Source organism: Pseudophryne corroboree, chromosome 2, assembly GCF_028390025.1.
Source record: "Pseudophryne corroboree isolate aPseCor3 chromosome 2, aPseCor3.hap2, whole genome shotgun sequence".
NCBI classification, from domain to species: Eukaryota; Metazoa; Chordata; class Amphibia; order Anura; family Myobatrachidae; genus Pseudophryne; species Pseudophryne corroboree.
In genome coordinates, this window is record NC_086445.1 from 957,651,515 (window position 1) to 957,677,290 (window position 25,776).

Genomic DNA, 25,776 nt, shown 5'->3' on the forward strand with positions numbered 1-25,776 from the left:
TACGACTGGTTATACAGTATCTATGTGCTATTATTTTTTGTAGCCATGCATCTGGAAGTAGCTGGCAAACAGTGGCCGAAAATGTCAAGACTGAATCTTTTGCTGTTAAGGGCCTGAAACCCAACGCAATCTACCTCTTCCTAGTGAGAGCAGCTAATGCATATGGACTAAGTGACCCGAGTCAAATCTCTGACCCTGTAAAAACACAAGGTATGCAGAACTTTAAGTAGCAGCAGTTCATAATGTCAAATAACTACTCGACCTAAAATACATGTTGGAGCTTATTTACTCTTACTTTACTCTGTCTACGTTACAATGCCCTTCCGCTCCATACCATCTGTATAGGAACATACCTGCCCAGTTTCTGGCACTTGCACAGCAATTTAGAGCAATATAAGCGAATCAAACTTGAGTGGTACTCACTCTGCAGCAAACCCTTATTGGCCAATCAGGTTCTAGCTGTCATTATTGTAACAAAATGGAAGATAACTTTTGATTGGTTGGTACCAGCTGCAACATATTTATGCACTTTGCACTTATGTACTCAATAGAGCCACATTGTGTCTTCTAAAATACTAATAACAGTACAGTAACTGCAGGGGCGAAGTAGAATAAAGTGAGACCAGGTAGATACGTATGGCACCATAAATGCAAAAAGTTAGTGTGTGATTCAGGCACTAGACCAGTGTGAAACCAGAACACTTTAGGAATGGGTGAGAACAACCAACAGCAAACACGTGGGGCACCTCTGCACTATATTCAGGGGTTACTGAGCAATTAAAATTGACAGGCCAATGCTAAAAACATGGTGTCGACATTTAAAGTACCTCTTCAGTAAATTCTGGGGTTGGTAGGCACTTTTGTAATGTCAAAACAATATTTGAGACAAGTTATTAACACATGAGGTACCCCTGCAAAAAACTCTGGGGTTGGATATCAGTTAGACACTCCTGTAATCGTTTTTGTGGTGGGTTAGCACTGGTCTAGTGCCCAAATCACACACTAACTTTTTGCATTTTTTCCTATTGTTTTGGGAGTATCATAAGGGACCCCTGCTTTAATTACTTGGGTAGCGCCATTTTGAGTCCTCCCCTACAAAAGCATTCCTCGTGGCACATTTAGGATCTGAATTTAGCTCGGTGCCAAGTACATATATTCATCTATAGGCAGAGCTGTACTCATAGCTACTGCCGGACCTTTCCTTAAGCTTGATTTGATACCCATCATTATCAGGGCCATCAACAGACATCTTGGGGCCCGGTACAGTGATATCTCTGGGGACCCTCAGAGCAACGGAATTTGCTGTGCTATATAATAAACTGTTATTAAATAAATATATATATTTTTATTTATCTACAGCAGTGGTTCTCAAACTCGGTCCTCAGGACCCCACACAGTGCATGTTTTTTAGGTAACCCAGCAGGTGCACAGGTGGATTAATTACTCACTGACACATTTTGAAAGGTCGACAGGTGGAGCTAATTATTTCACTTGCGATTCTGTGAGGAGACCTGCAAAACATGCACTGTGTGGGGTCCTGAGGACCGAGTTTGAGAACCTGTGATCTACAGTATACAGATATATAAATATGTATCCTATATCTCTCCTTCGTCCCCCACACACACACCACGGTCTGTCTCTCCCCAATAACTCCATGATGAATTCTTGCTCACATCCCTGCTGGACACTAAGTGGCATATACTTGGGGCCCCTCTGATACTTGGGGCCCGGTACAGGTGTCCCTTTTGACCCCCCTGTCGCCCGCCCTGATCATTATCAGTGCGCACTTGTACTGCTAAAGCCTCATCTTGGTGCAAAACATCAGTCTGAAACAGGCATACAGTATGTACGTGTATGCACTACCCTGCATAGACCGCAGATCCATTGTAGCATCCTCACTGAACTTAGCCTGTGTGACAACACCCCGCTACAGTCAAAGAGGTAAAGCGACTGAGATGCCTAAGTTCACTCCAGCACGTGTATTGTCTGCTAATAGTTGCTAGACCTGGCCGCATTCGTAACCGCTTGCACTACTGTACAGTTTTACTGTGTTTATAGTTATACTAAGGAGGATTAATCCGCACCACAGTTAATATGACCCCGGGTAATCAGGATTTTACTGTAACATCAAATGTAGAAAAACTAAACAATGCAAAAAGAGAGTATCCAGCCATGGTTTGCACGGCTAAGTTGTCCTGCATATTACATTATTTTAAACATATTTTCCTTCTATCTTGTATTTTACAGCTTCAAAGTGTTTCGCTCTTCATTTCATTTGAAGCTGTATTGATGCATTTGCATTTATATTTTGTAAACAGCGCAGAATATTATTACATTCTAGAGGATTTCATAAGAAAAAAAGAAATAAGAGCTTTAAAATTCAATGCAAATCTTGTTTGGACTGAATTCTGAAAAATAAATGTGTATTAAGCCATTAATGAAATGTAGGGAGAGAAGAAGAGTACATTGTGGAACTTGTGATCATGTCAGTTCTCTATAACCATTGTTCTGCAACCTTAGTAAGTTACCGGAGACCTGTTCATAGGTGACGCAGTGAGATATAACATTCCAGCGGGTCAGATATAGTGTATACTGATGTAGCAGGCTGCCTGCACTCTGCATGCCATTGCTGTAGACCACTGTAAGCTATAATACAGTACCACAGTACAGATGAAGACTTTCATGTACTTTATGTGCATAATGCATTGGTTCATCTTTATGGCTTTGTGCTTTTCAGCCCGATATTTATGTTGTTGGGCTGATTTGATTGTTTTTGTGGGGAGTGGTATAGCAATTGGAGGGAGCACATAAGTACGGACAATGGCCCAGATTTATCAAGCCTTGGAGAGTGATAAATTGCACAGTGATAAAGTGGCAACCAATCAGCTTCTAACTGTCATGTTACAGGCTGTGTTTGAACAATTACAGTTAGAAGCTGATTGGTTGGTACTTTATCACAGTGCAATTTATCACTCTCCAAAACTTGATAAATCTAGGCCTAAGTATATGGTGCAAAATGCATCCCGCGTTGACCACAAGAATGACACAGATATGCCTGTGTGACGGTGCATAACTTGCAGTGGCACGACCTCCGATGGCAACCAGCATCCGCTTTGATTGGCTGACTGTGTACAAATCCCTCCTCCTTTTGCTAATATTATAGTAATGTTAGTGATGTGATCTATTCGCATGATATCAGTGAGATGAGCAATTAGTCCGGAACAATAATTCCCTGTTATATTTTGAATGCAACGTTATTCGTTTTTAAGTACAGTGTGCCCAATTCAGACCTGATCGTAGATGTGCCAAATTTAGCACATCTACGATCAGTCACACAGACATGCGGGGGGACGCCCAGCACAGGGCTAGTCCGCCCCGCATGTCAAGCCCTACCCCCTCGCACAAGTACCTCCTCCCCCCCCCCCCCCCCCACACACACACACACACACACACACAACGGTGATGCTTTTGTATTTTAGGAGTAGCTCCCTACCAGCGCAGCTCCTGTGCGCTAACAGGGAGCTACTTGTCGCCTTGAGGGTCGCAGCGGCTGCGTGTGACGTCACGCAGCTGCCGCAGCCCGCTTGGTCCGGGCGCGCCCCTAAAACGGCAGCAAAACGCCGCCGGCCCACCCCCTCCCGCCCAGCAAACGCCTCTGCCTATCAATCAGGCAGAGGTGATGGCAGAGCTGAGACGGCCGTCGGCTGTCTGGCATGCGCCGGCGCACTGCGGTACATGCGCATTTCAGACATGATCGGTTGCTGTGCGAAAACGCACAGCACCGATCAGGTCTGAATTAGGCCCACTGTCCGGCAATGTACTGAATTGTATATAAATTGTGTGTCATAATGTTATCATTTACTGCTATCACTATGACGCCTCAACTCCTGCCCCAAACCAAACTATATGTATTGCGACATTTTCTAAATGTAACTACTCTATGTATTGTACAGTACATGCATTATTCTGTATCTTTCTTGATGTACTAGATGATCTTACGTGTATACAATATAAGCCTATATATATTTCCCGAGTTGCATCCAATGAATTGTGATGACTTTTCCAGGAACCAGAAATTTAGTCGCAAAAAATAAAAAAAATAATTGTCCTTTTAAAAACTTTACCAATGGATGTAACACTTTAATGATTCCAGATGTCCCTCCTACGAGCCAGGGTGTGGATCACAAGCAAGTCCAGAGAGAACTCGGGGACGTGGTTCTACACCTTCATAATCCAACCATCCTTTCATCCTCTTCAATCGAAGTGCACTGGACAGTAAGTAGACATAAATATTGGTGTTGCCAGCCGCTTTCCAGGGTACTGCGCAGGAACACACATCTTCCCTAAGAGAGAAAAGACATTGCCGTAATGAAATGTTAATCATGGGTACAAGATAAGCTTCATGACATTACAAGATCTTGACTTTTCTTATTAGCATTTAAATTGTTCCTCATTCCGAAACGCCTGGAATGTCTGTATCGCAGAGTACACATTGCATCAGTCATCAGGGCTGCTAAAGTGGCATGTGCTTATCGTCTCTCCCGCAGGTAGACCAGCAGTCCCAGTACATTCAGGGTTACAAGATCCTCTACAGGCCCAGCTTAGACAGTCGTGGGGAATCTGCTTGGTCCATATTTGAAGTCCGCACCCCTGCAAAAAACAGCGCAGTCATCCCTGAACTTAAAAAAGGTGTAAACTATGAAATCAAAGCCCGACCTTTCTTTAACGAGTTCCAGGGAGCCGACAGCGAAGTACGGTTTGCAAAGACCCTGGAAGAAGGTAACTCTCTCACTCTTTACATGTTATTCAAGGTTATGCTGATTACTTCTCCAATGTTTTTTCTTTTTTTTTACTTGTCTGGAAACCATTTCTCAAGGTAATCATTTTGCTGATTGGAGATGATACATTTTAAAGGGAAATAGGAGCAGATACCGTAACTGTGATTTGTTTACATGTATACGATACACTGTTTAACCGAAACAAAAAGATTGGCTTGATTGGAGAGAGTAATTTGAAAATATTCATTTCGTATCTGCCAGACGACTTTGGAAGACTAGATCTCTATTCATAAAATTAATGTATCTGGTGGCGGGGTTCAGATATTATTGTCTGATTAGGGCTTTGTGAATAAAATCACAATGCTCCGATACAGACAATAAATACGTAAAGTCTGATGCTATTATCTGAGTTAGCAAAATCATTGATTTAATTGTGAAATGCGCAGAATGTGGACCTCAGAGTCACTGATTGTGTCAGCAGTAATACCTGGCCAATCATTGTGCAGTAATTGACGCCTTTTAAAGATCAATTACAGTTCTAAAAAACAGTAGTTATATACCCCACATTCGCGAATAGGGACATTCCTTCCTCTAGAACCCCACTCCTTGGTGCTTGATGAACGTTATATTAGGATTCAATGGGCAAAGCTTGTTATCTATAGAGTAATATTGGGTGGTCTTCAATGGCGTCATGTTGATGTGTCATTGACCAGGAGCAGTGACTGTTGCTTCTGTAGGTGCTAGTGTTAAAAAAAAAACCATTGTAAAAGAGTGCAATTATTAACTGACCTTGTTCTATTTTTATGTCCCCCCAATACAGTACCCAGCGCTCCCCCTCAGGGCGTAACAATCACTAAGAATGATGGAAACGGAACTGCAATTGTAGTTACTTGGCAGCCACCCCCTGAAGAGAACCAAAATGGTTTGGTCCAAGAATACAAGGTAAAAGGGGTGACTAGAACAAAGTTGATTCCTTGTGTAATATAGACTTTCCTTTTTCATTCATTCTTATCAACACATTCAGTTGTGCTTGACAACAGGTTTTCCCAGGACAAAGAACCTAAAATCTTTGGTCCACACTACTTATTTGCCTATATTCGAAATCCATGATGCACCCAGATTACCAAGTTTGGGTTACCAAGTTAGGTTCCCAAAACTATCACACTAGTGTCCCAGTCTAAAGTTCTAGAAACCCTTTCTGTTTAATTGGCAGTTACTGTAGCCACTTAGATTTCTAACACATGTCTTAGCCAATTAAATGTAGAGATGGAAGACTCTGTTAGGAAAATTCAGCACTTTGATTCTGGAAGGCACCATTGACGTCAGTGTTGTGTTCTTTCCTCTGTAAGCTGAAAAGACCAAAACAAAATTACATTTTGAAGCCTTATATATATATATATATATTTTTTTTTTTTTTTTGCTAGTATACATCTTGCCTAACATTTCGTATTTAAATTAGACAAAAGCCTTTTAGCACAGTTAATGATTAATCATCTACAATATTTATGCATGGCGCTATTTAAAGCTCTTTTGCTTTTCATATAAGACTGGTATATACATCCCGGAATTCTATTAGCAGTTATACGACAGAATAAACATGCCAATTTATTTATGTTAACACATTAGAATGCAGCGTTGCCTATTTCAGAACATTTAAAATGACTTGATAACATTTACTTAATGTGGAATAAAAAATAGGACTAACTAAAATTTAAGAGATCCAAGCATTTGTCAACATTGATCAGAATGCAAATTGCAAACAACTATAATAAAATCATGCAATTCTACATGGATGTTTATCTCCATCTAGTGGGGAAAGGGGGAACTGAACTCTTGAATGAAAAAATCTTAGCGTAGAGTTCATTCATGCGACAACTACTGTTTTCAGTTATTTAGCATTAACCTCATTTTGAAATCATTTAGATTTCTGCAGTATTTAAACTGTCATTATGTAATTACAGTTTCTACCTTTCTTATTGCACGTAAGCACTACTATAAGCATTGAGGCTTGCTGTAGAAGTAAATATGACGTTATGCAGGAATACCTGACTGGTTATAAATCAGGCACTTGGCCCCTCTCACCCATATTCTGAGGTTATGTATTTTGTTTGCCTCCTAGGTTTGGTGTCTCGGTAATGAAAGCCGGTATCACATTAACAAGAGCGTTGATGGTTCAACTTTGTCAGTAGTGATACCCTACTTAGTTCCTGGCATCAAATACAGTGTGGAAGTGGCGGCTAGTACCGGGGCCGGACCGGGGGTGAAGAGTGAGCCGCAGTTTATCCAGTTGGGTGAGTTTACGATTCTAAATAAAATTAAACAGAAACTTGTTTTGTGCTAAAAAGAACAAAATAAAACTAGCTGGTGTGTCCGGTTTCAGCCTGGCAAAGGTTTGCTGAGCTGAACATTTTACCCCTTTTCACCCTCTTAGGAGCTGAGTTTCTAAAAATCTGGCTGCTTAGTGGGTGGCTGCAAATAACTGTTACAGTTTCCAGACCACCCGATAGGTTACATGTTCCAGGTTATCCAGCAGGTGCACAGGGAGAGTTCACCAACTGTCACATTTTCCAGAGCACAATGGTGATGCATAGTTAATGGCAGGCGGACATTTTGTCACATAACTCCGAAATGAATCAACCAATTACAACATCAATATTTTTTCTGCAAATCTACGGACCAAGACCTTTCATTTGGTATATGAATTGCCCTACTCAGACAATGGCACTCATAAAAGTCGTCCTTTTGCTATTAATATATAGATATGTAAATGTAGCCACAATTAGCTGTGCTCTGAATGCGACATTTAAATGCCAATTCTTGATTACCAGCAATGTCCTCTGAGCAACTTCCCTTCCTCATGCTTCCGAGATGTTACTAAGTAATTAATAGACTGAACTCTGGTTCAAAGTGGCAGCCTATACTGTCTGTCAGTGACCGTAACACCTTGAAAAGGGATGCAGTTCATTTGGCGGCTGTTGGGATCCCGGCAGTCAGGATACCGATGACGGAATCCCAACTGCTGACAATACTGACAGCCGGAATCCCAGCTCACAGGGGCTATTCCCACCCGTGGGTGTCCACGATACGCATAGAGTGGGAATAGAACCTGTGGCGAGCGCAGCAAGCCCACAAGGGGACTCTTTGCACTCGCCCCGCTGCACTCGTCTGTAAATTATACTGAACCCCTTTGAAAACTGCCATAAACTGTGAAATGCCTGAAACTTTGAAAAAATAGTTATGCCAATCAGTAGTCTTAAGACAAGCATCAGTTATGAACAGTCCAATGACACCCACCATCTCAGTACATGCTTATTGTAATCACATAATATGGAATATATAGGGGGAGGGGCAGTGTCGGACTGGGGCATGAAGGGCCCACTGGGGAATGCAGTGATAGGGGCACATACTTAGGGGTGTGGCCAGCCTACAAAGGGATACACAATAATATAGTGCAGTGTAATGCAACATATCTACCATGTATAATACAAGTGCACAGTCTGGAACCTGATCCCTAGAGGAAGGAGTGGGCCCTCAGGCAGTGGAGCTTACCGGTGGTTTCCCTGGTACCCCTGTGGGCTTGTAATGAAATGTGCTACCTTGCTGAGATTAATAGTACTACACATAGAAAAAAAGGATGCAGGTGCACTATGCAAACATAACTACTCAAAAATGAAATTATATATATAATTTCCTGCCCACCAACATCCAGGTCACCTCTTTGTCAGGCAAATCCCTAACATTCAGCGGCTCATGTCTGGGGCACTGGGCACCCCCAAACCAGCCAGCCAAAACCTCTCCAGGACATCACACAAATGAAAGATAGCAGTGAAGTGTTGCAGAGTATCAGGAGTGTGAAAGCAGCTACTCCGTGTTAGGAGGGTTAGGGACTTGCCCAACAAAGAGGTGACCTGGACGTTGGTGGACTGGCCCATATCTCTGGCCAAATTTGTGCTAACAACCTCTTCTCTTACATGGTATTTAATTGTTTTATATATATATATATATATATCAGTTTTGAGTAGTAGTGTTTGCATAGTGCACCTGCATCCTTTATTTCTTTTATTTGTTTTTTGTCATCTACGAAGATGGAGCCAATTGTGGAAGTGAAAGATCACTAATGAAAACATTAAACAACCTAGGACCTAGTAGTGATCACTGAGGTACACTACTGTCTGTTACGAGTCCTTCGCCTGAGCTTACTCCATCAGGGGCTGATGCCCAATGATCCTATACCAGCAGGCGTGCCATAGTTTGCATATATTTGCAATGTGCTTGCAGAAAAACTGAACGCACGCAAATGATTGATTGCAGAGTGGGACGCTTTATGGTCACATCGGGACTAAGGTCCAGAGAGGTGTAACAGGCTCTGGGATGGCCATCTTCAATTATACGCTGATGGCGATGACTTGTCACAACTGGGCACATATTGAATGCTGCCCATGGAGGTCCAGATGCATCTTGACATATTCACGGCACTGCATAAATGCGCCAAAACGCAATTTTTGAAAGTTCAATTTTCTTTTAACATTCTTTCTTTTCAGTAATTTGTATTCATTTTGACACCAGCGGTGCATCATCCATCTGTCTCCTGTCTTATAGTAAGCAAGGTCAGGACTGCCAAATGCCACAAGGATCTATGGCCAGATGAGCTGGTCCAGGCATGAGAATGCCTGGCGGAGCTGTTCCACCTCCCAGCAGTTTGCTCGGCCGGCATACGTAGACTGGGGCATGCCCCGAGGCCTTCCCTCGTGACTTCCGGCATGACCCCATACGGCATAGCCACGCCCCCAATATGGGGTGCCCACACCCCTTTTCTGGGCACACAAAAGGAATGCTGGGCCCAAATTAAAGCCCCAGTTTGTCCCTGAGCCAATTTTTATGTCATAAATAAGGATTTTCAGGTTCAGAATGTCTCTATTCTGGGATACCATGCCACAATCTCTGCTAAAATCTATGTAAGCTGTATCCGCTAATCCACCCTTATCTGTCACTATAGTTATAATCAAAGCTAAAATCCTCTCCCCACAGCAAATCCTGTATCTTGTGTGACTTTTTATAATCAACAATTCATTTTTTTTATTTTATTTTGTCAGTAGTTGCGTTAATATGTGACTCTGTAGTGTTAATGTGAGACTCTGTAGTGTTAGTGTGAGACTCTGGTATATAGATATCATATTCTACACTGCATTAGGCATTGCAATGTCACTATTCCTGGCTGATTTATCAACTGTCAGCATCCACTCTATGTCAGGCATATGGAAATCTACCATAATTATCCCCTAGCCTTTCACTGACATCTCAATAATGATTTCTGCTATCAGTATTCTACCCAGTTCCTCCTGACCTTGTGTCTATACATTGTACCTACTCAAGAAACGTATCTACTCAATTATTTCCAGTGCTGCCTGCAGTTCCATGTATTACAGCCACTTTTATCTCATCTTCACTTATTATAACACAACCCCACTGCTCTTTTATATAAAGGGTATAACCAAAATTAACAGTGACCATTTAGTACACAAAGGGGGAGATGTATCAAACTTTCTATAGAAGCCAAGTGGAATTTTTGCCAGTAGCATCCAATCAGCTTCTAGCTATCATTTATCTACTAAATGCTATGATAGGTAGAAGCTGGTTAGTTGCTACAGTATGGCCTACTTCTCCACTTGTCTTCTTTAGAAGGGGTGGTTGAGAAGATGGCCCTTGTGAAGGCTCAGTGTGGCCTCCTCCTCTCTGGCAGTGCAGTAGACTCTGGCTTTGTGTCAGAGTCTACTGAGCATGTGCAGGTCTCCGGGAACATGCTGCCCACACCATGTTCCTGGTGACTTCTCTACTGTGCATGAGCAAATCTCTGGGAAAATGGCCACCGTGCCATTTTCCTGGTGATTTCTGCCTGCAGTGCCGGCTGGCGCTAGACTCCGGAGATGTAAGTATAATTATATGTGTGCAGAGCGGTGTAGGCCCCCTGGAACCAGGGGCCCATGTGCATTGCACACCCTGCATTCAATGAATCTCATAATATTTATAGTCCTACGACTTTTATGTTATGCATACCCAGCCCTACCAATACATGTCATCATGGTGAAGAGGCAAATAGATTTACAATTGTTTTGGCCACTTCCATTTACTAACATAATAAGATTTTACTCACCGGTAAATCTATTTCTCGTAGTCCGTAGTGGATGCTGGGGACTCCGTAAGGACCATGGGGAATAGCGGCTCCGCAGGAGACTGGGCACAGCTAAGAAAGATTTAGGACTACCTGGTGTGCACTGGCTCCTCCCACTATGACCCTCCTCCAGACTTCAGTAAGGATACTGTGCCCGGAAGAGCTGACACAATAAGGAAGGATTTTGAATCCCGGGTAAGACTCATACCAGCCACACCAATCACACCGTATAACTTGTGATAATATACCCAGTTAACAGTATGAACACAACAGAGCCTCTCAAAGGATGGCTCAACAATAACCCTTGTAGTTAACAATAACTATATACAAGTATTGCAGACAGTCCGCACTTGGGACGGGCGCCCAGCTTCCACTACGGACTACGAGAAATAGATTTACCGGTGAGTAAAATCTTATTTTCTCTGACGTCCTAGTGGATGCTGGGGACTCCGTAAGGACCATGGGGATTATACCAAAGCTCCCAAACGGGCGGGAGAGTGCGGATGACTCTGCAGCACCGAATGAGAGAACTCAAGGTCCTCCTCAGCCAGGGTATCAAATTTGTAGAATTTTGCAAACGTGTTTGCCCCTGACCAAGTAGCAGCTCGGCAAAGTTGTAAAGCCGAGACCCCTCGGGCAGCCGCTCAAGAAGAGCCCACTTTCCCCGTGGAATGGGCTCTTACAGATTTAGGCTGCGGCAGGCCAGCCACCAAATGCGCAAGCTGAATTGTGCTACAAATCCAGCGAGCAATAGTCTGCTTTGAAGCAGGAGCACCCATCTTGTTTGGTGCATACAGGATAAATAGCGAGTCAGTCTTCCTGACTCCAGCCGTCCTGGAAACATAAATTTCCAAGGCCCTGACTACGTCCAGTAACTTGGAGTCCTCCAAGTCCCTAGTAGCCGCAGGCACCACGATAGGTTGGTTCAAGTGAAAAGCTGATACCACCTTAGGAAGAAACTGGGGACGAGTCCTCAATTCTGCCCTATCCATATGGAAAATCAAATAGGGGCTTTTACATGACAAAGCCGCCAATTCTGACACACGCCTTGCCGAAGCCAAGGCCAAAAGCATGACCACTTTCCACGTGAGATATTTTAAATCCACGGTTTTGAGTGGCTCAAACCAATGTGACTTTAGGAAACCCAACACTACGTTGAGGTCCCACGGTGCCACTGGAGGCACAAAAGGAGGCTGAATATGCAGCACTCCCTTGACAAATGTCTGAACTTCAGGCAGTGAAGCCAGTTCTTTTTGGAAGAAAATCGACAGAGCCGAAATCTGGACCTTAATTGAACCCAGTTTTAGGCCCATAGTCACCCCTGACTGTAGGAAGTGCAGAAATCGACCTAGCTGGAATTCCTCCGTTGGGGCCTTTCTGGCCTCACACCACGCAACATATTTTCGCCATATGCGGTGATAATGTTGTACGGTTACATCTTTTCTAGCTTTAATAAGCGTAGGAATGACTTCCTCCGGAATACCCTTTTCTTTTAGGATCCGGTGTTCAACCGCCATGCCGTTAAATGCAGCCGCGGTAAGTCTTGGAACAGACAGGGCCCCTGCAGCAGCAGGTCCTGTCTGAGCGGCAGAGGCCATGGGTCCTCTGAGATTAATTCTTGAAGTTCCGGGTACCAAGACCTTCTTGGCCAATCTGGAACAATGAGAATAGTTCTTACTCCTCTTTTCTTTATTATCCTCAGTACCTTGGGTATGAGAGGAAGAGGAGGGAACACATAAACCGACCGGTACACCCACGGTGTCACTAGAGCGTCCACAGCTATCGCCTGAGGGTCTCTTGACCTGGCGCAATATTTTTCTAGCTTTTTGTTTAAGCGGGACGCCATCATGTCCACCTGTGGCTTTTCCCAACGGTTTACAATCAGTTGGAAGACTTCTGGATGAAGTCCCCACTCTCCCGGGTGGAGGTCGTGCCTGCTGAGGAAGTCTGCTTCCCAGTTGTCCACTCCCGGAATGAACACTGCTGACAGTGCTAACACGTGATTTTCCGCCCATCGGAGAATCCTTGTGGCTTCTGCCATCGCCGTCCTGCTTCTTGTGCCGTCCTGTCGATTTACATGGGCGACTGCCGTGATGTTGTCTGACTGGATCAGAACCGGCTGGTTTTGAAGCAGGGGCTTTGCTTGGCTTAGGGCATTGTAAATGGCCCTCAGTTCCAGAACATTTATGTGTAGGGAAGTCTCCTGACTTGACCAAAGTCCATGGAAGTTTCTTCCCCGTGTGACTGCACCCCAGCCCCGAAGGCTGGCATCCGTGGTCACCAGGACCCAGTCCTGTATGCCGAATCTGCGGCCCTCTCTGAGATGAGCACTCTGCAGCCACCACAGCAGAGACACCCTGGTCCTTGGAGACAGGGTTATCAACCGATGCATTTGAAGATGCGATCCGGACCATTGGTCCAACAGGTCCCACTGAAAGGTTCTGGCATGGAACCTGCCGAATGGAATCGCTTCTTAGGAAGCTACCATCTTTCCCAGGACTCGCGTGCAATGATGCACCGACACCTGTTTTGGTTTCAGGAGGCCTCTGACTAGAGATGACAGCTCCTTGGCTTTCTCCTCTGGGAGAAACACTTTTTTCTGGACTGTGTCCAGAATCATCCCCAGGAACAGTAGACGTGTCGCCGGAACCAGCTGTGACTTTGGAATATTCAGAATCCAACCGTGCTGGTGTAGCACCTCCTGAGATAATGCTACGCCGACCAACAACTGCTCTCTGGACCTCGCCTTTATCAGGAGATCGTCCAAGTATGGGATAATTAAAACTCCCTTTTTCCGAAGGAGTATCATCATTTCGGCCATTACCTTGGTAAATACCCTTGGTGCCGTGGACAGGCCGAACGGCAACGTCTGGAATTGGTAATGACAATCCTGTACCACAAATCTGAGGTAGTCCTGGTGAGGATGGTAAATGGGGACATGCAGGTAAGCATCCTTGATGTCCAGAGATACCATGTAATCCCCCTCTTCCAGGCTTGCAATAACCGCCCTGAGCGATTCCATCTTGAACTTGAATTTTCTTAAATATGTGTTCAAGGATTTCAAATTTAAAATGGGTCTCAGGCGAACCGTCCGGTTTCGGTACCACAAACATTGTGGAATAGTAACCCCGTCCTTGTTGAAGTAGGGGCACCTTGACTATCACCTGCTGGGAATACAGCTTGTGAATTGCCTCTAACACAGCCTCCCTTTCTGAAGGAGTCGTTGGTAAGGCAGATTTGAGGAAACGGCGGGGGAGGGGGATGTCTCGAATTCCAGCCTGTACCCCTGAGATACCACTTGAAGGATCCAGGGATCTACCTGTGAGCGAGCCCACTGATTGCTGAAGTTTTTGAGACGGCCCCCCACCGTACCTGGCTCCGCCTGCTGAGCCCCAGCGTCATGCGGCGGACTTAGCAGAAGAAGCGGGGGAGGACTTTTGTTCCTGGGAAGTGGCTGTATGCTGCAGCTTTTTTCCCCTACCTCTGCCTCTGGGCAGAAAGGACGCGCCTCTACCCCGTCTGCTCTTTTGGGGGCGAAAGGACTGCACCTGATAATACGGTGCTCTCTTTGGTTGTGAGGGGACATGTGGCAAAAATGCTGACTTCCCAGCTGTTGCTGTGGACACTAAGTTTGAAAGACCATCCCCGAACAACTCCTCATCCTTATAAGGCAAAACTTCCATGTGCCTTTTAGAATCTGCATCACCTGTCCACTGCCGGGTCCATAACCCTCTCCTGGCACAAATGGACAGTGCACTTATTTTTGATGCCAGCCAGCAAATATCCCTCTGTGCATCTCTTATGTAAAAGACAGCGTCTTTAATATGCTCTACGTTTAGCAATATAGTGTCCCTGTCTAGGGTGTCAATGTTTTCTGACAGGGAGTCTGACCATGCAGCTGCAGCACTGCACATCCATGCTGAGGCAATAGCTGGTCTCAGTATAATACCAGTGTGTGTATATATAGCTTTCTGGAGAGCCTCCTGCTTTCTGTCAGCAGGTTCCTTTAGGGCGGCCGTATCCTGGGACGGCAGTGCCACCTTTTTTGATAAGCGCGTAAGTGCTTTATCCACCCTAGGGGGTGTTTCCCAACGTGACCTATCCTCTGGCGGGAAAGGGTACGCCATTAGTAATTTTTTTGAAATTACCAATTTTTTATCGGGGGAAGCCCACACTAGTTCACACACTTCATTCAATTCTTCAGAAGGGGGAAAAACTACTGGTAGTTTTTTCTCCCCAAACATAATACCCTTTTTTGTGGTACCAGGGGTCACCTCAGAAATGTGTAAAACATTTTTCATTGCCTCAATCATATAACGAGTGGCCCTATTGGACGTTACATTAGTCTCTTCGTCGTCGACACTGGTATCAGTATCCGTGTCGACATCTGTGTCTGCCATCTGAGGTAGCGGGCGTTTTAGAGCCCCTGATGACTTTTGAGACGTCTGGGCAGGCACGGGCTGAGAAGCCGGCTGCCCCGCATTTGGCATGTCGTCAAATTTTTTATGTAAGGAGTCGACACTTTCGCGTAATTCCTTCCACAAGTCCATCCACTCCGGTGTCTGCCCCGCAGGGGGTGACAACACATTTATAGGCACCTGCTCCTCCTCCACATAAGTCTCCTCATCAAACATGTCGACACAGCCGTACCGACACACCGCACACACACAGGGAATGCTCTGACAGAAGACAGGACCCCACAAAGCCCTTTGGGGAGACAGAGAGAGAGTATGCCAGCACACACCAGAGCGCTATATAAATCAGGGATTAACTAAATTATATCCCCTTATAGCTGCTATATGTATATTGCGCCTAAATTTAGTGCCCCCCCTCTCTTTTTTACCCTTTTCTGTAGTGTAGACTGCAGGGGAGAGCCAGGGAGCTTCCTTCCAGCGGAGCTGTGAGGGAGAAATGGCGCCAGTGTGCTGAGGGAGATAGCTCCGCCCCTTTTTCGGCGGACTTTTCTCCCGCTTTTTTATGGATTCTGGCAGGGGTATTTATCACATATATAGCCTCTGGGGCTATATATTGTGATATATTTGCCAGCCAAGGTGTATTTATTGCTTCTCAGGGCGCCCCCCCCCCAGCGCCCTGCACCCTCAGTGACCGGAGTGTGAAGTGTGTATGAGGAGCAATGGCGCACAGCTGCAGTGCTGTGCGCTACCTTGGTGAAGACTTATGTCTTCTGCCGCCGATTTTCCGGATTCTTCTTGCTTCTGGCTCTGTAAGGGGGCCGGCGGCGCGGCTCCGGGACCGAACACCAATGGCCGGTTCCATGCGGTCGATCCCTCTGGAGCTAATGGTGTCCAGTAGCCTAAGAAGCCCAAGCTACCACCAGTTAGGTAGGTTCGCTTCTTCTCCCCTTAGTCCCTCGCTGCAGTGAGTCTGTTGCCAGCAGATCTCACTGTAAAATAAAAAACCTGAAATATACTTTCTCTCTAGGAGCTCAGGAGAGCCCCTAGTGTGCATCCAGCTCAGCCGGGCACAGGATTCTAACTGAAGTCTGGAGGAGGGTCATAGTGGGAGGAGCCAGTGCACACCAGGTAGTCCTAAATCTTTCTTAGCTGTGCCCAGTCTCCTGCGGAGCCGCTATTCCCCATGGTCCTTACGGAGTCCCCAGCATCCACTAGGACGTCAGAGAAAAATGATCACTTTACTTCTTATGAAGAACCGCTGTTGCCCTAATACCAGGATGCAGGAAGCCTCTTTTGGCCAATGTCTTACCTTTCCAACCTCTGCTTTCATGATTGACAGGTGCAAACTCTTGCTCCTTGCATTATCTCTTTAACCACCTCTTAAAGCCTCCTATCTTTCTCCATGTTATGGACTGACCACACCAAACATTCAAAAAGTTCTCATCACATTTCCTTTCCATCACCCCTGCTAGATAGATGCGTAGTACCAACATGTATAGCAACATCTACCTCTCCACTTTAACTCACTGATATAATAATCTACCTCCCCGAATAGCAGGATCTTACAGGAACCGAACCTCTCTGTTTCCTACATGATCAACACTCATCAATATCTTTGACAATAGAATCCACTCTTAGAATCAGCCTACATTTAATGACCTTGGGAACATAACTGTTCCATCACCACCAGCTTCCTGGCTACTTGTATATCGCAAAGACTCCATAACTTCTTCATCATTTTTATACTGCTGGGATGACTGAAGGACAAGACTGCCTTAAATGTTCCAGTTCATGCCGTGATCCAAACTGCTCTTCTCTAAGGCAGCCTTTGGGGAAGTAGTGACAATTTAGAGGGTGACTGAGACATATTGGGTGGAATTCAATTGTTTGAAAAGTCAGTTGGGTGTCTGTTTTTTCCTATCTAATAGACCGGAAAAAACAGACACCCAACCGACTTTTCACACATTTGAATTCCCCCCATTGAGTGTTGTCATCTTTAAATGGGACATAATAGTCCCAGTGAGCCAATGTGAGAAACTGTATACAGATCAGACAATCCTTACATCTGTGAAATGTTGCACAATATATGGCACATATATACAATATGTGAATATACAGTATAATAGCAACTACCAAAACCCGAAGGCTGACTATAGTATTTATATTACTGAAATATCAAATGAGGAGCAGCGGGATCCCGGAGTCACACTTTCAGCATTCTTAAAGGTATACAGCTAGGCAATGGGGAAGGCCAATCAGGTGCTAGGTGCAGTAGGATTGTACTAGCAATTAGTTGGAGAAAGACAGAGATGGTGATGCCACCGTATTGTGTTTAGTACTGGAGGCAATGTATCCAGATGGATATTAATGAATTACTGTGCAAGGAAGGGCATCTAGAATGGTGCATGATATAAATCACACAGCATGCCAGGAAAGAGCCTCATTTTGTGCACCTCAGAGCAGTGCTGGGAGCAGTGGTGTATCTATCATGGATACAGGGAGTGCAGTGTATACCAGGCAACCAATTCACCACTGTGGCTGTGCCCATGCAGCGCAGCCCCTATGCTCCAGTGGTGCCATCCATCCGACAATCTTTGGAAAGATGTCGCCACACAGGAATAACAAGGAATCTGTCACACTGCCAGAGCCTGCTCTCTTCTGTTCATGCACCATCTATCAGAAGATGTCCCCAGAAGGATGGCACCATCAGGAACTGGTGTAGGGGGTATATGCTGTAGCTGTTAAAATGCTTCTTGCAGGCTGGGGAGTATGATAGAGGTTTTAAAATATATAAAAGGACTGCAGGGATGTATTCTGCAGAGGAGAAAGGGTATTACCACACAAGAACATGTACTAATTCTGTTGGGTATAGGTTTAGGGCAAATTTGAGGTAATTTAGTTCACCGCAAGATCAGTAGATAGCTGGAATAGCCGTTAGAGGTGACATATTCCTTAAATACTATTAACAAAGCAATCATTACATTGGAAGGAGTAAGTTTATTCAATTAGTTGTATAATAGCTCATTACAAACACAATGTACACACTCAGGAACAGCAAAAAAATTCATTCGCAGTCCAGGAAAAGGGGAGGGGGGGGGGTCTATTAAAAATCAGTTTTACAGACTTTTACAAGACTGATCAAAATCACTATAAATCACAGAGAAACCAATTGGGAATTAGGTGCCCCATTGTATTATGCTAAATATTGGCCCATTCTTTTCATATTTCTTATAGTACATGCAAAACCATTTTTTTTGTCCACTGGTCTTTAGCTAATCACAATTGTCTAAAACCAGTGATATGTTATTGAGTGATTTCCAAGTTCAATTTACAACATCTTATAGATTAAAGTCTTGAATAGAGTCACTTATATTTACTCGAGTCATATCACTGATCATTATCTGGAGTCAGTGAATGTGCCACAATTGTTGATTTTTTTTACTTTTTTTTCAGAGGTTTGGAAAATTGGGGATTGATAGGTCATTTGTCTGTATTCAGTGTTTACGAAAGTGACCTGCGAATCACAAATAATCACTATTTCATTATTTCTACAAATTGGCCTTTAGTAGGTAGCTCCCTAAATCTCTCTGTAAAATAAATACAATCTAAACATAATGATTTTGTCACAGACCACAAACAAATGTTAAATAATACATTTTTACTTGTTTTACAGAAGTGGAAAAGTTGCCTATAGGAACCAATCATGTATCTAGCACCTTTCAGAAGATAATAGCTAGAGTTAGATTGGTTGCTATAGGCAACGTCTCCACTTCTGTAAACCCAGACTTTGGGAAATATACCCTTCACTCTATTTTCAAATAAATAATAGTGAATTCTGACCTATGAATGTGGAGTATAGCTTTAATATATAATTATATTTATTTAATTGGCCTTTATATATTGGTCACTTAGTAAACTTATGACATATACTGCATAAATTACCTAATACTTTTGTTACAAAAGAACTGCTCACAAAACATAAGAATTAAAAAAATTTAGGGGCCCATTTATCAACGACTGATAAAACTAGTTGTGAATGATAAAACTCATTGTGCATTTTTCAAACACATGACAGGAGCTGAACACATGACAGTTACGAGCTGATTGGTTGGAGCACCGTTTTTCAGATGCAACGAGTTTTATCAGTCACAAGTTTTATCACTCGTTGATAAATGAGCCCCCAAATGCGTTAAATCAGTGTGTGAAATAGTAATTAAAATTTATATTTAACTTTTTTATTTTTTATTGCCAGTACAGTGTAAGTACTGTACTTTTACATAACAAAATATATGCTTGCGAGCAGGGCCTTACTACCTCTATATCTGTCTGTTTTTACACAGTCTTGTTCTATTACTGTTGTTCTAATAGTAAAGCGCAACGGAATATGCTGCACTATATAATAAACTGTTAATAAATAAATAAGCGAAAAATTTGGCAGTGTCAATTTTAAAAACTACCACTAGAGGGCAGCTTTACCTCATGAAAATACTGTGCTCATAATTGTAATCTTACCACTTATTTACTTCTGCTTGTAAATTGTATATGTGCTGTTGGTATTGGTTGGTAATCATAGACATTATAGCCGTAGATAATGTCAGTGAACTGAATTACAAGATGTTTATCTCTAAATAGTAGGACAGTATTGTTTTTGTTGCTAGATTGCACATTTTTTTACTGTTCTTCTTACATATTTACCATTGTTCTCTAGCAATATTATGATATCATTAATAATTTTCGATTCTGATTCCGCCTTTTTATTTTTTTCATTTGGTATTCTCTAATTTTGTTTTGGTGTATATATTTATATTTTACAGTACAATTTAGTTGTGTGTTACACTATACTACCTACAAACCCTTCTTTTTAGTCCCTTCACAAACATCACGTAGAGGAAATCTGCTAATCACGTCTGTTGTTTGCTCTGAAATGTCGCTGACTTGCATTACATGAAGCCGTTGGAATTAAGCCGCCTGGTTTGTTGTCTTAAAATTATAAATGCGTTCCAATTTTTCCTATGTCGTCACAGTTCCACAGTTCCAGCTGTGCTTGGACAATGAAAGAGATATAGGCTGGTGGTATAAATACATTAGTCACGGTACATTTTATACGTTTAAGCCCAGCCGGAACGTCAATAGAACCGTAGTTGGCTGCCCCCATAAAACCTGAACCAAACCAACTTAACCCTTCACAAATAACTGTGAAATCAGCAAATCTTGGCGATACAAAGGGTGTATCAGGCAGCCAAGAACGGAATTGTTTAATGAACTTCACTGCTCTAACGATCACTGACATAAAACTATCAGCCAGCAAATGGCTGCCGCAGGTTATTACTTTACAGTGTTAGTGTTCAGATGATAGAGTTCCCGGCTTAAAATACAGAAAGGTAGTTACAGTACCTGAGGGGGGAGGGGGGGATCTTCTCTGCTAAAGTTCTATGGGGCAGATGTACTGTATCAAACCTTGGACAGAGATAAAGTGCCCAAAGCATCCAATCAGCTTGTATCATTTATCTAGCACAGTCAGGGTCGGACTGGCCCACAGGGGTACCAGGGAAACCACCGGTGGGCCCCACTGCCTGAGGCCCCACTCCTTCCTCTAGGGATCAGGTTCCAGACTGTGCACTTGTATTATACATGGTAGATATGTTGCATTACACTGCACTAAACTATTGTGTATTTCAAGCCTCTGTGGAGACTGGCCACACCCCCTTTGTAGGCTGGCCACACCCCCTAAGTATGGGCCCCTATAACTGCATTCCCCCGGTGGACCATTCCTGCCCCAGTCCGACACTGCACACATTGATAATTGGTTACTATGTTCAACTTTATCTCTCTCAAAGGTTTAATACAACTCCCCCGTGTGTTAAACAGATTTTTTGCCATTGGGTGATACTTATGGACCTTACAGACAGTTGCTATGAGGCCCACAAAAATCTAGTTACACCCCTAGAACCAGAATATTCCATTTGTCAAAATAAAGTGCATTAAAGTTCCAAGCTAAGAATCTACCGGTCTAATACATACTTGCCAACTTTCTCTGCCTCCTCTACTTCGGGGGGCAAGCCAGGCTCTCACGTCATTAGGCTAAAAAGAAAGATGCGATTCCCATCATTATCTCCCTATCAGCCCACTTCACTATTTATTAATAATTTACTTTATGTAACAAATCTGAACAAAAGTCACAGAAATTTGTCACTCTTAAACCGAAATGTGAGTGAATCACAGCATGGAGAATGTCATTATCTATATCCTGGCCACCGTAGAGGCCTAAAATGTCTTTCCATTTCCTAAACAGCCCCCCAAAAAAATAAGCATATTGTATGTTGTATGTATGTACAGATGCATTTATTGAGGGGGAGGGGATGTATGAAAATTGGACGCAGACTCCACAGGCAGCTGTTAAGAAATGTGCTGTGACCATTTAAATGTTTGCTTTCATTTCTTAATGTGTGCTAGGAAAAAATTACAATTTCATTGCTTGCTAACCGGTAAGAATTTTTACTTTTGCTCTTGTTGAACAGTTTCCAAAACGTGTTTGCTTGTTCATTTTGACTCATTATTATACACTGACAAGAAGACATAGGGGGATCATTCAGACCTGATTGCATGCTAGGATTTTTCACTGCGCTGCGATCAGGTCAGAACTGCGCATGCGTATGCACCGCAATGCGCCGGCGCATCGTACGGGTACAAAGCGGATCGTTGCTTGGCGATGGATTGTACGAAGAATCTATTCGCACAGCAGATCGCAAGGAGATTGACAGGAAGAGGGCGTTTGTGGGTGTCAACTGACCGTTTTCTGGGAGTGGTTGGAAAAATGCAGGCGTGTCCAAGCATTTGCAGGGCAGGTGTCTGACGTCAATTCCGGCCCCGGACATGCTGAAGTGATCGCATCGGTTGAGTAAGTTCTGGGCAACTCAGAAACTGCACAAAACTTTTTTGTGCCGCTCGGATGCACATGCAATCGCACACTTGCAAAGCATAAATACACTCCCCTATAGGCGGCGACTATTTGCTCGCAGCAGTGCAAAGAAAACCCTAGCGAGCGATCAGGTCTGAATTAAGCCCAATGACTGACCATCAACACACGGTCTAGTTATGTCTAATGTTTGCTGGAGGATTGGTCTGTGTCATTATGACCCCAACCCCAGCTGCAGCAATTCGGGCCATCATGCAGTAGAGGGCGGGGCTAAAATTATATGATTTTCCGTAAATCAGTGTGGAAGTGAGGGGTGAGGGTGCCTGGTACCCAGATACATAGAATGGCCTATGGTGCGTTCCTTAGGGGATGGTGCTACTCTCCTGGAAGCATGGGAGTACTAACTAATAATCTGGTATCTCCCGTACCTTCCAGAAGACTTGGCAAGCACTGATGCCAGACACAACCTGCTAAATGTTTGGTAACCAGATTGCATCACTGAAATTAAAGCCATCTCAACTTTTTATTGCCACAATAGCTTCCAATTTAGATTTCAGAGCTGTACTACCCTGTGACTGTATAAATTCTCTGTCTCCACTACCACTTGTAAAACCAAAGTCTATCACATTGATGGTATATTTGTTCCCAAATATAATAATACTAATTTACTGCTGATGCTTACATTTAATGCTTCGTTTGACCACTCTTGCCAAGTGTTAAGTGGTTATAGGAAGCCGCAATAAACTCGCCCAGATTTACAAGCACTTAGTTTTATTGTGCAAGATACATAGAACAAGGATTATTGTGCCTAGCCGGTCAATCACAGCTTATTTAAAACAGGAAGGTTTATTCATTTGTCGTTAAATGTCCTTTTTAAAGCTGAAAAAGACATGTAGTATCAGTCGGTACACAGACGTAGAATGTCCTTTACAAACATCGTAAGATAGATTCATTGGGATCTGATGCAATGTTGGGTTGCCGCTTGTGAAACTCTTTGGGCAGATGTTGACAAGTAAAAAGTTCTCTGTGTATAATGGATTATCTTTACTTATTGACTTTGGATACTATATATGTTTTATTTATTTATATGTTTTTCAATGTTGTTAACTTATGTCTAGCTCTAAACAAAGACTATTACGGAACATTAGCAAGGGCTGTTAAACTGGATTGTGTTTGGATATTGTAATACGCTGGCATGCATATGTTATGGCCAAGGGTGCGCCTTCGATTTTCAGAGTAGAACAAGATTTTGAGGAATAAACACGAAACAAAATGTTCTTCTTAGTTACAAAGGTCCATGAGTTTCTATCTACTTGGTAGGGCTAATCATGATGCATGTGAGAAATTGTTGTATTTTATTTTGTACAGTGTCCTGTAACAGTATATGCATGTTTATGCTGGTTTGTATACGGACCAAGAGTATTTTATTTTCAGTCTGGAGTCAGAAAATAGATATAATCATGAAGCATGCCACTGAGTATGGCTAATGTCCGAAAATCTTTCCATTTATTTTGGGGTGGGATAAGAGATCTTCATCCGTTAATTAAGGGAGCATTATCTAGACCTTAGGAGGCTCTGTCCATGTATAAACTAGTTGGGAACCTCTGAAAGACCCACAAAATGGATTTAATCATATAGAAACATACAGTTGCCAACAGTCATGCGATCGAAACTTGAAGTAGCCCCATGCTAGGTGCAGATTCTCCGTCAGAGTATGACCTCCAATGTATGTGATTGTGGGGTCTATTTACTAAGCCTATTTACTAAGCCAACCAGCTTCCAACTGTCATTTTTTAAACACAACCTGTAACATGGCAGTTAGGAGCTGATCGGCTGGTACTTTATCTCTCTCCACTTTATCTCCATTCAAGGCTTAGTAAATAGACCCCTTTATGTCTGAGCTCGCAACCACTTCTGGGACATGACACTTCCATTATCTCTGTGCGTTTAAATAGCCCAGGAATGCCCAATACACTTCCAATACAATTTTTAGTCCGTGCATGTCAATCAACTGCGACTTTGTGCGCACACCATTTGATGCATGTGGTGTGCAACTTTTTGTGACTCCGACGCATGTGCAGCAGAAAAACATTGCCCATTTGAGTGAATATCTACTTTGCATCCAATTCGGAATCATGCTTTCAGGGAGGAATCCAATTCCTGATAATGATGAAATGTGCCATTCTAGAACAACACGTAGCAACCTGCCAGCAATGAAAGTCGGCACTATAAGTGCACGATATGTGCGCAGCTGGCCATGGGGGCGATGTCCATACAACACATCTTGCCGAATAGAATTGCCCGTTAGTTGGAGATTTGCTCCGTACAGATGGGTCCACGATCATCTTGGCTTCTTTGCTGCGCCTAGGCACACCATGGTTTATTAGCATAAACCCTTCATCTATTGTTCTCAGCTGCAATACAATACAGAGAGAACAATACAGCAGGGGATTAAGTCCGACTGCCCTGGTTTAGTTAATCCTATTAAAGGCCAAGATGAAGATGGCTCCATCTGTATGTCTCCATGGCATGTCATGGTTCTAAAACATTTTTTATTTTTTTTGCTCACACCCATAAATGAGGCATAATTACAGTACTATAATATCCATAATTATGTGCAGATTCACATCGCAGAACCCCATGCTTAACTGAATCTGTTTCTGAAGCCTGCACGACGGGCAATTGTCCCAATGGCCGGGCCAAATTCCCTTTGGGCCAGACTAGCGGGGATTGACCATACACATATGAAGGGTGGAACGACATATCGTTCCGTTCTTCATTTGCACTGTATCAGGTCGATAGTAATATCTTCCGTCGGCCCTGCAGGGTCATTCCATGAAAATGTTCTTTTTATGTAACGTTTGTTACCAGTTTTCATGACAAGCTTTGCATAAAAATTAAAGCATATCATGTACCACAAAAAACAACATTTACTTTGCACAAAATATTCAAAACACATGCTCAAAAAAATATATTTCACATGAAATATATTTCAAAACGTAACGTTTGTTACCGTGGAATGACCCTGCAGCAGATATTGCTAGCGACCCGCGGGAGCGCGCAAACCTCAGATACACACGTAGCGATGTGGACGATTTGCCGAGCCGGTACGGCAAATCATCCCGACATTATGCTAATGTGTACCCAGCTTAGGGTTTGCCTCAATTTACCCCTAATTGTACTGATCCCTATTAATATACTGTACAAATAAAACAATACATTTCTGTTGATTGGATGTTTCACTGTCTAATAATCTTGATTCATCTTTATCATCTTGATTAATCCAACCATTGTTACTGTAGTTTATGCATCTAGACAGGACAGAATTGTACATTAGGAAGAAGAGGTCAGTGCCTGGGAGTGTTGGAGGCCAGGATGTGACACTTTTCTTCCCAGGACAGACGTCAAACATTTTTGTTTTAATCTGCAATGCAAATTGCAAAAGCAAATCTTATTGGTTGATCTAATGGCAGGTTGGCGTCACGACAGCCTTCTCTG

General features: G+C 43.3%; 1 protein-coding gene across 3 annotated transcripts in view; it reads left to right on the forward strand.

Annotated features, from left to right (window-relative positions):
• Positions 1–25,776, forward strand: part of ROBO1 (roundabout guidance receptor 1) — a 666,598-nt gene that overhangs the window by 553,536 nt on the left and 87,286 nt on the right. For all 3 annotated transcript variants that reach the window (XM_063956322.1, XM_063956320.1, XM_063956321.1), the window contains exons 12-16: positions 44–210; positions 4,154–4,275; positions 4,548–4,779; positions 5,599–5,720; positions 6,898–7,069. In XM_063956322.1, the coding sequence (XP_063812392.1) occupies positions 44–210; positions 4,154–4,275; positions 4,548–4,779; positions 5,599–5,720; positions 6,898–7,069 (815 nt within the window). The remainder of the gene's footprint in view (positions 1–43; positions 211–4,153; positions 4,276–4,547; positions 4,780–5,598; positions 5,721–6,897; positions 7,070–25,776) is intronic.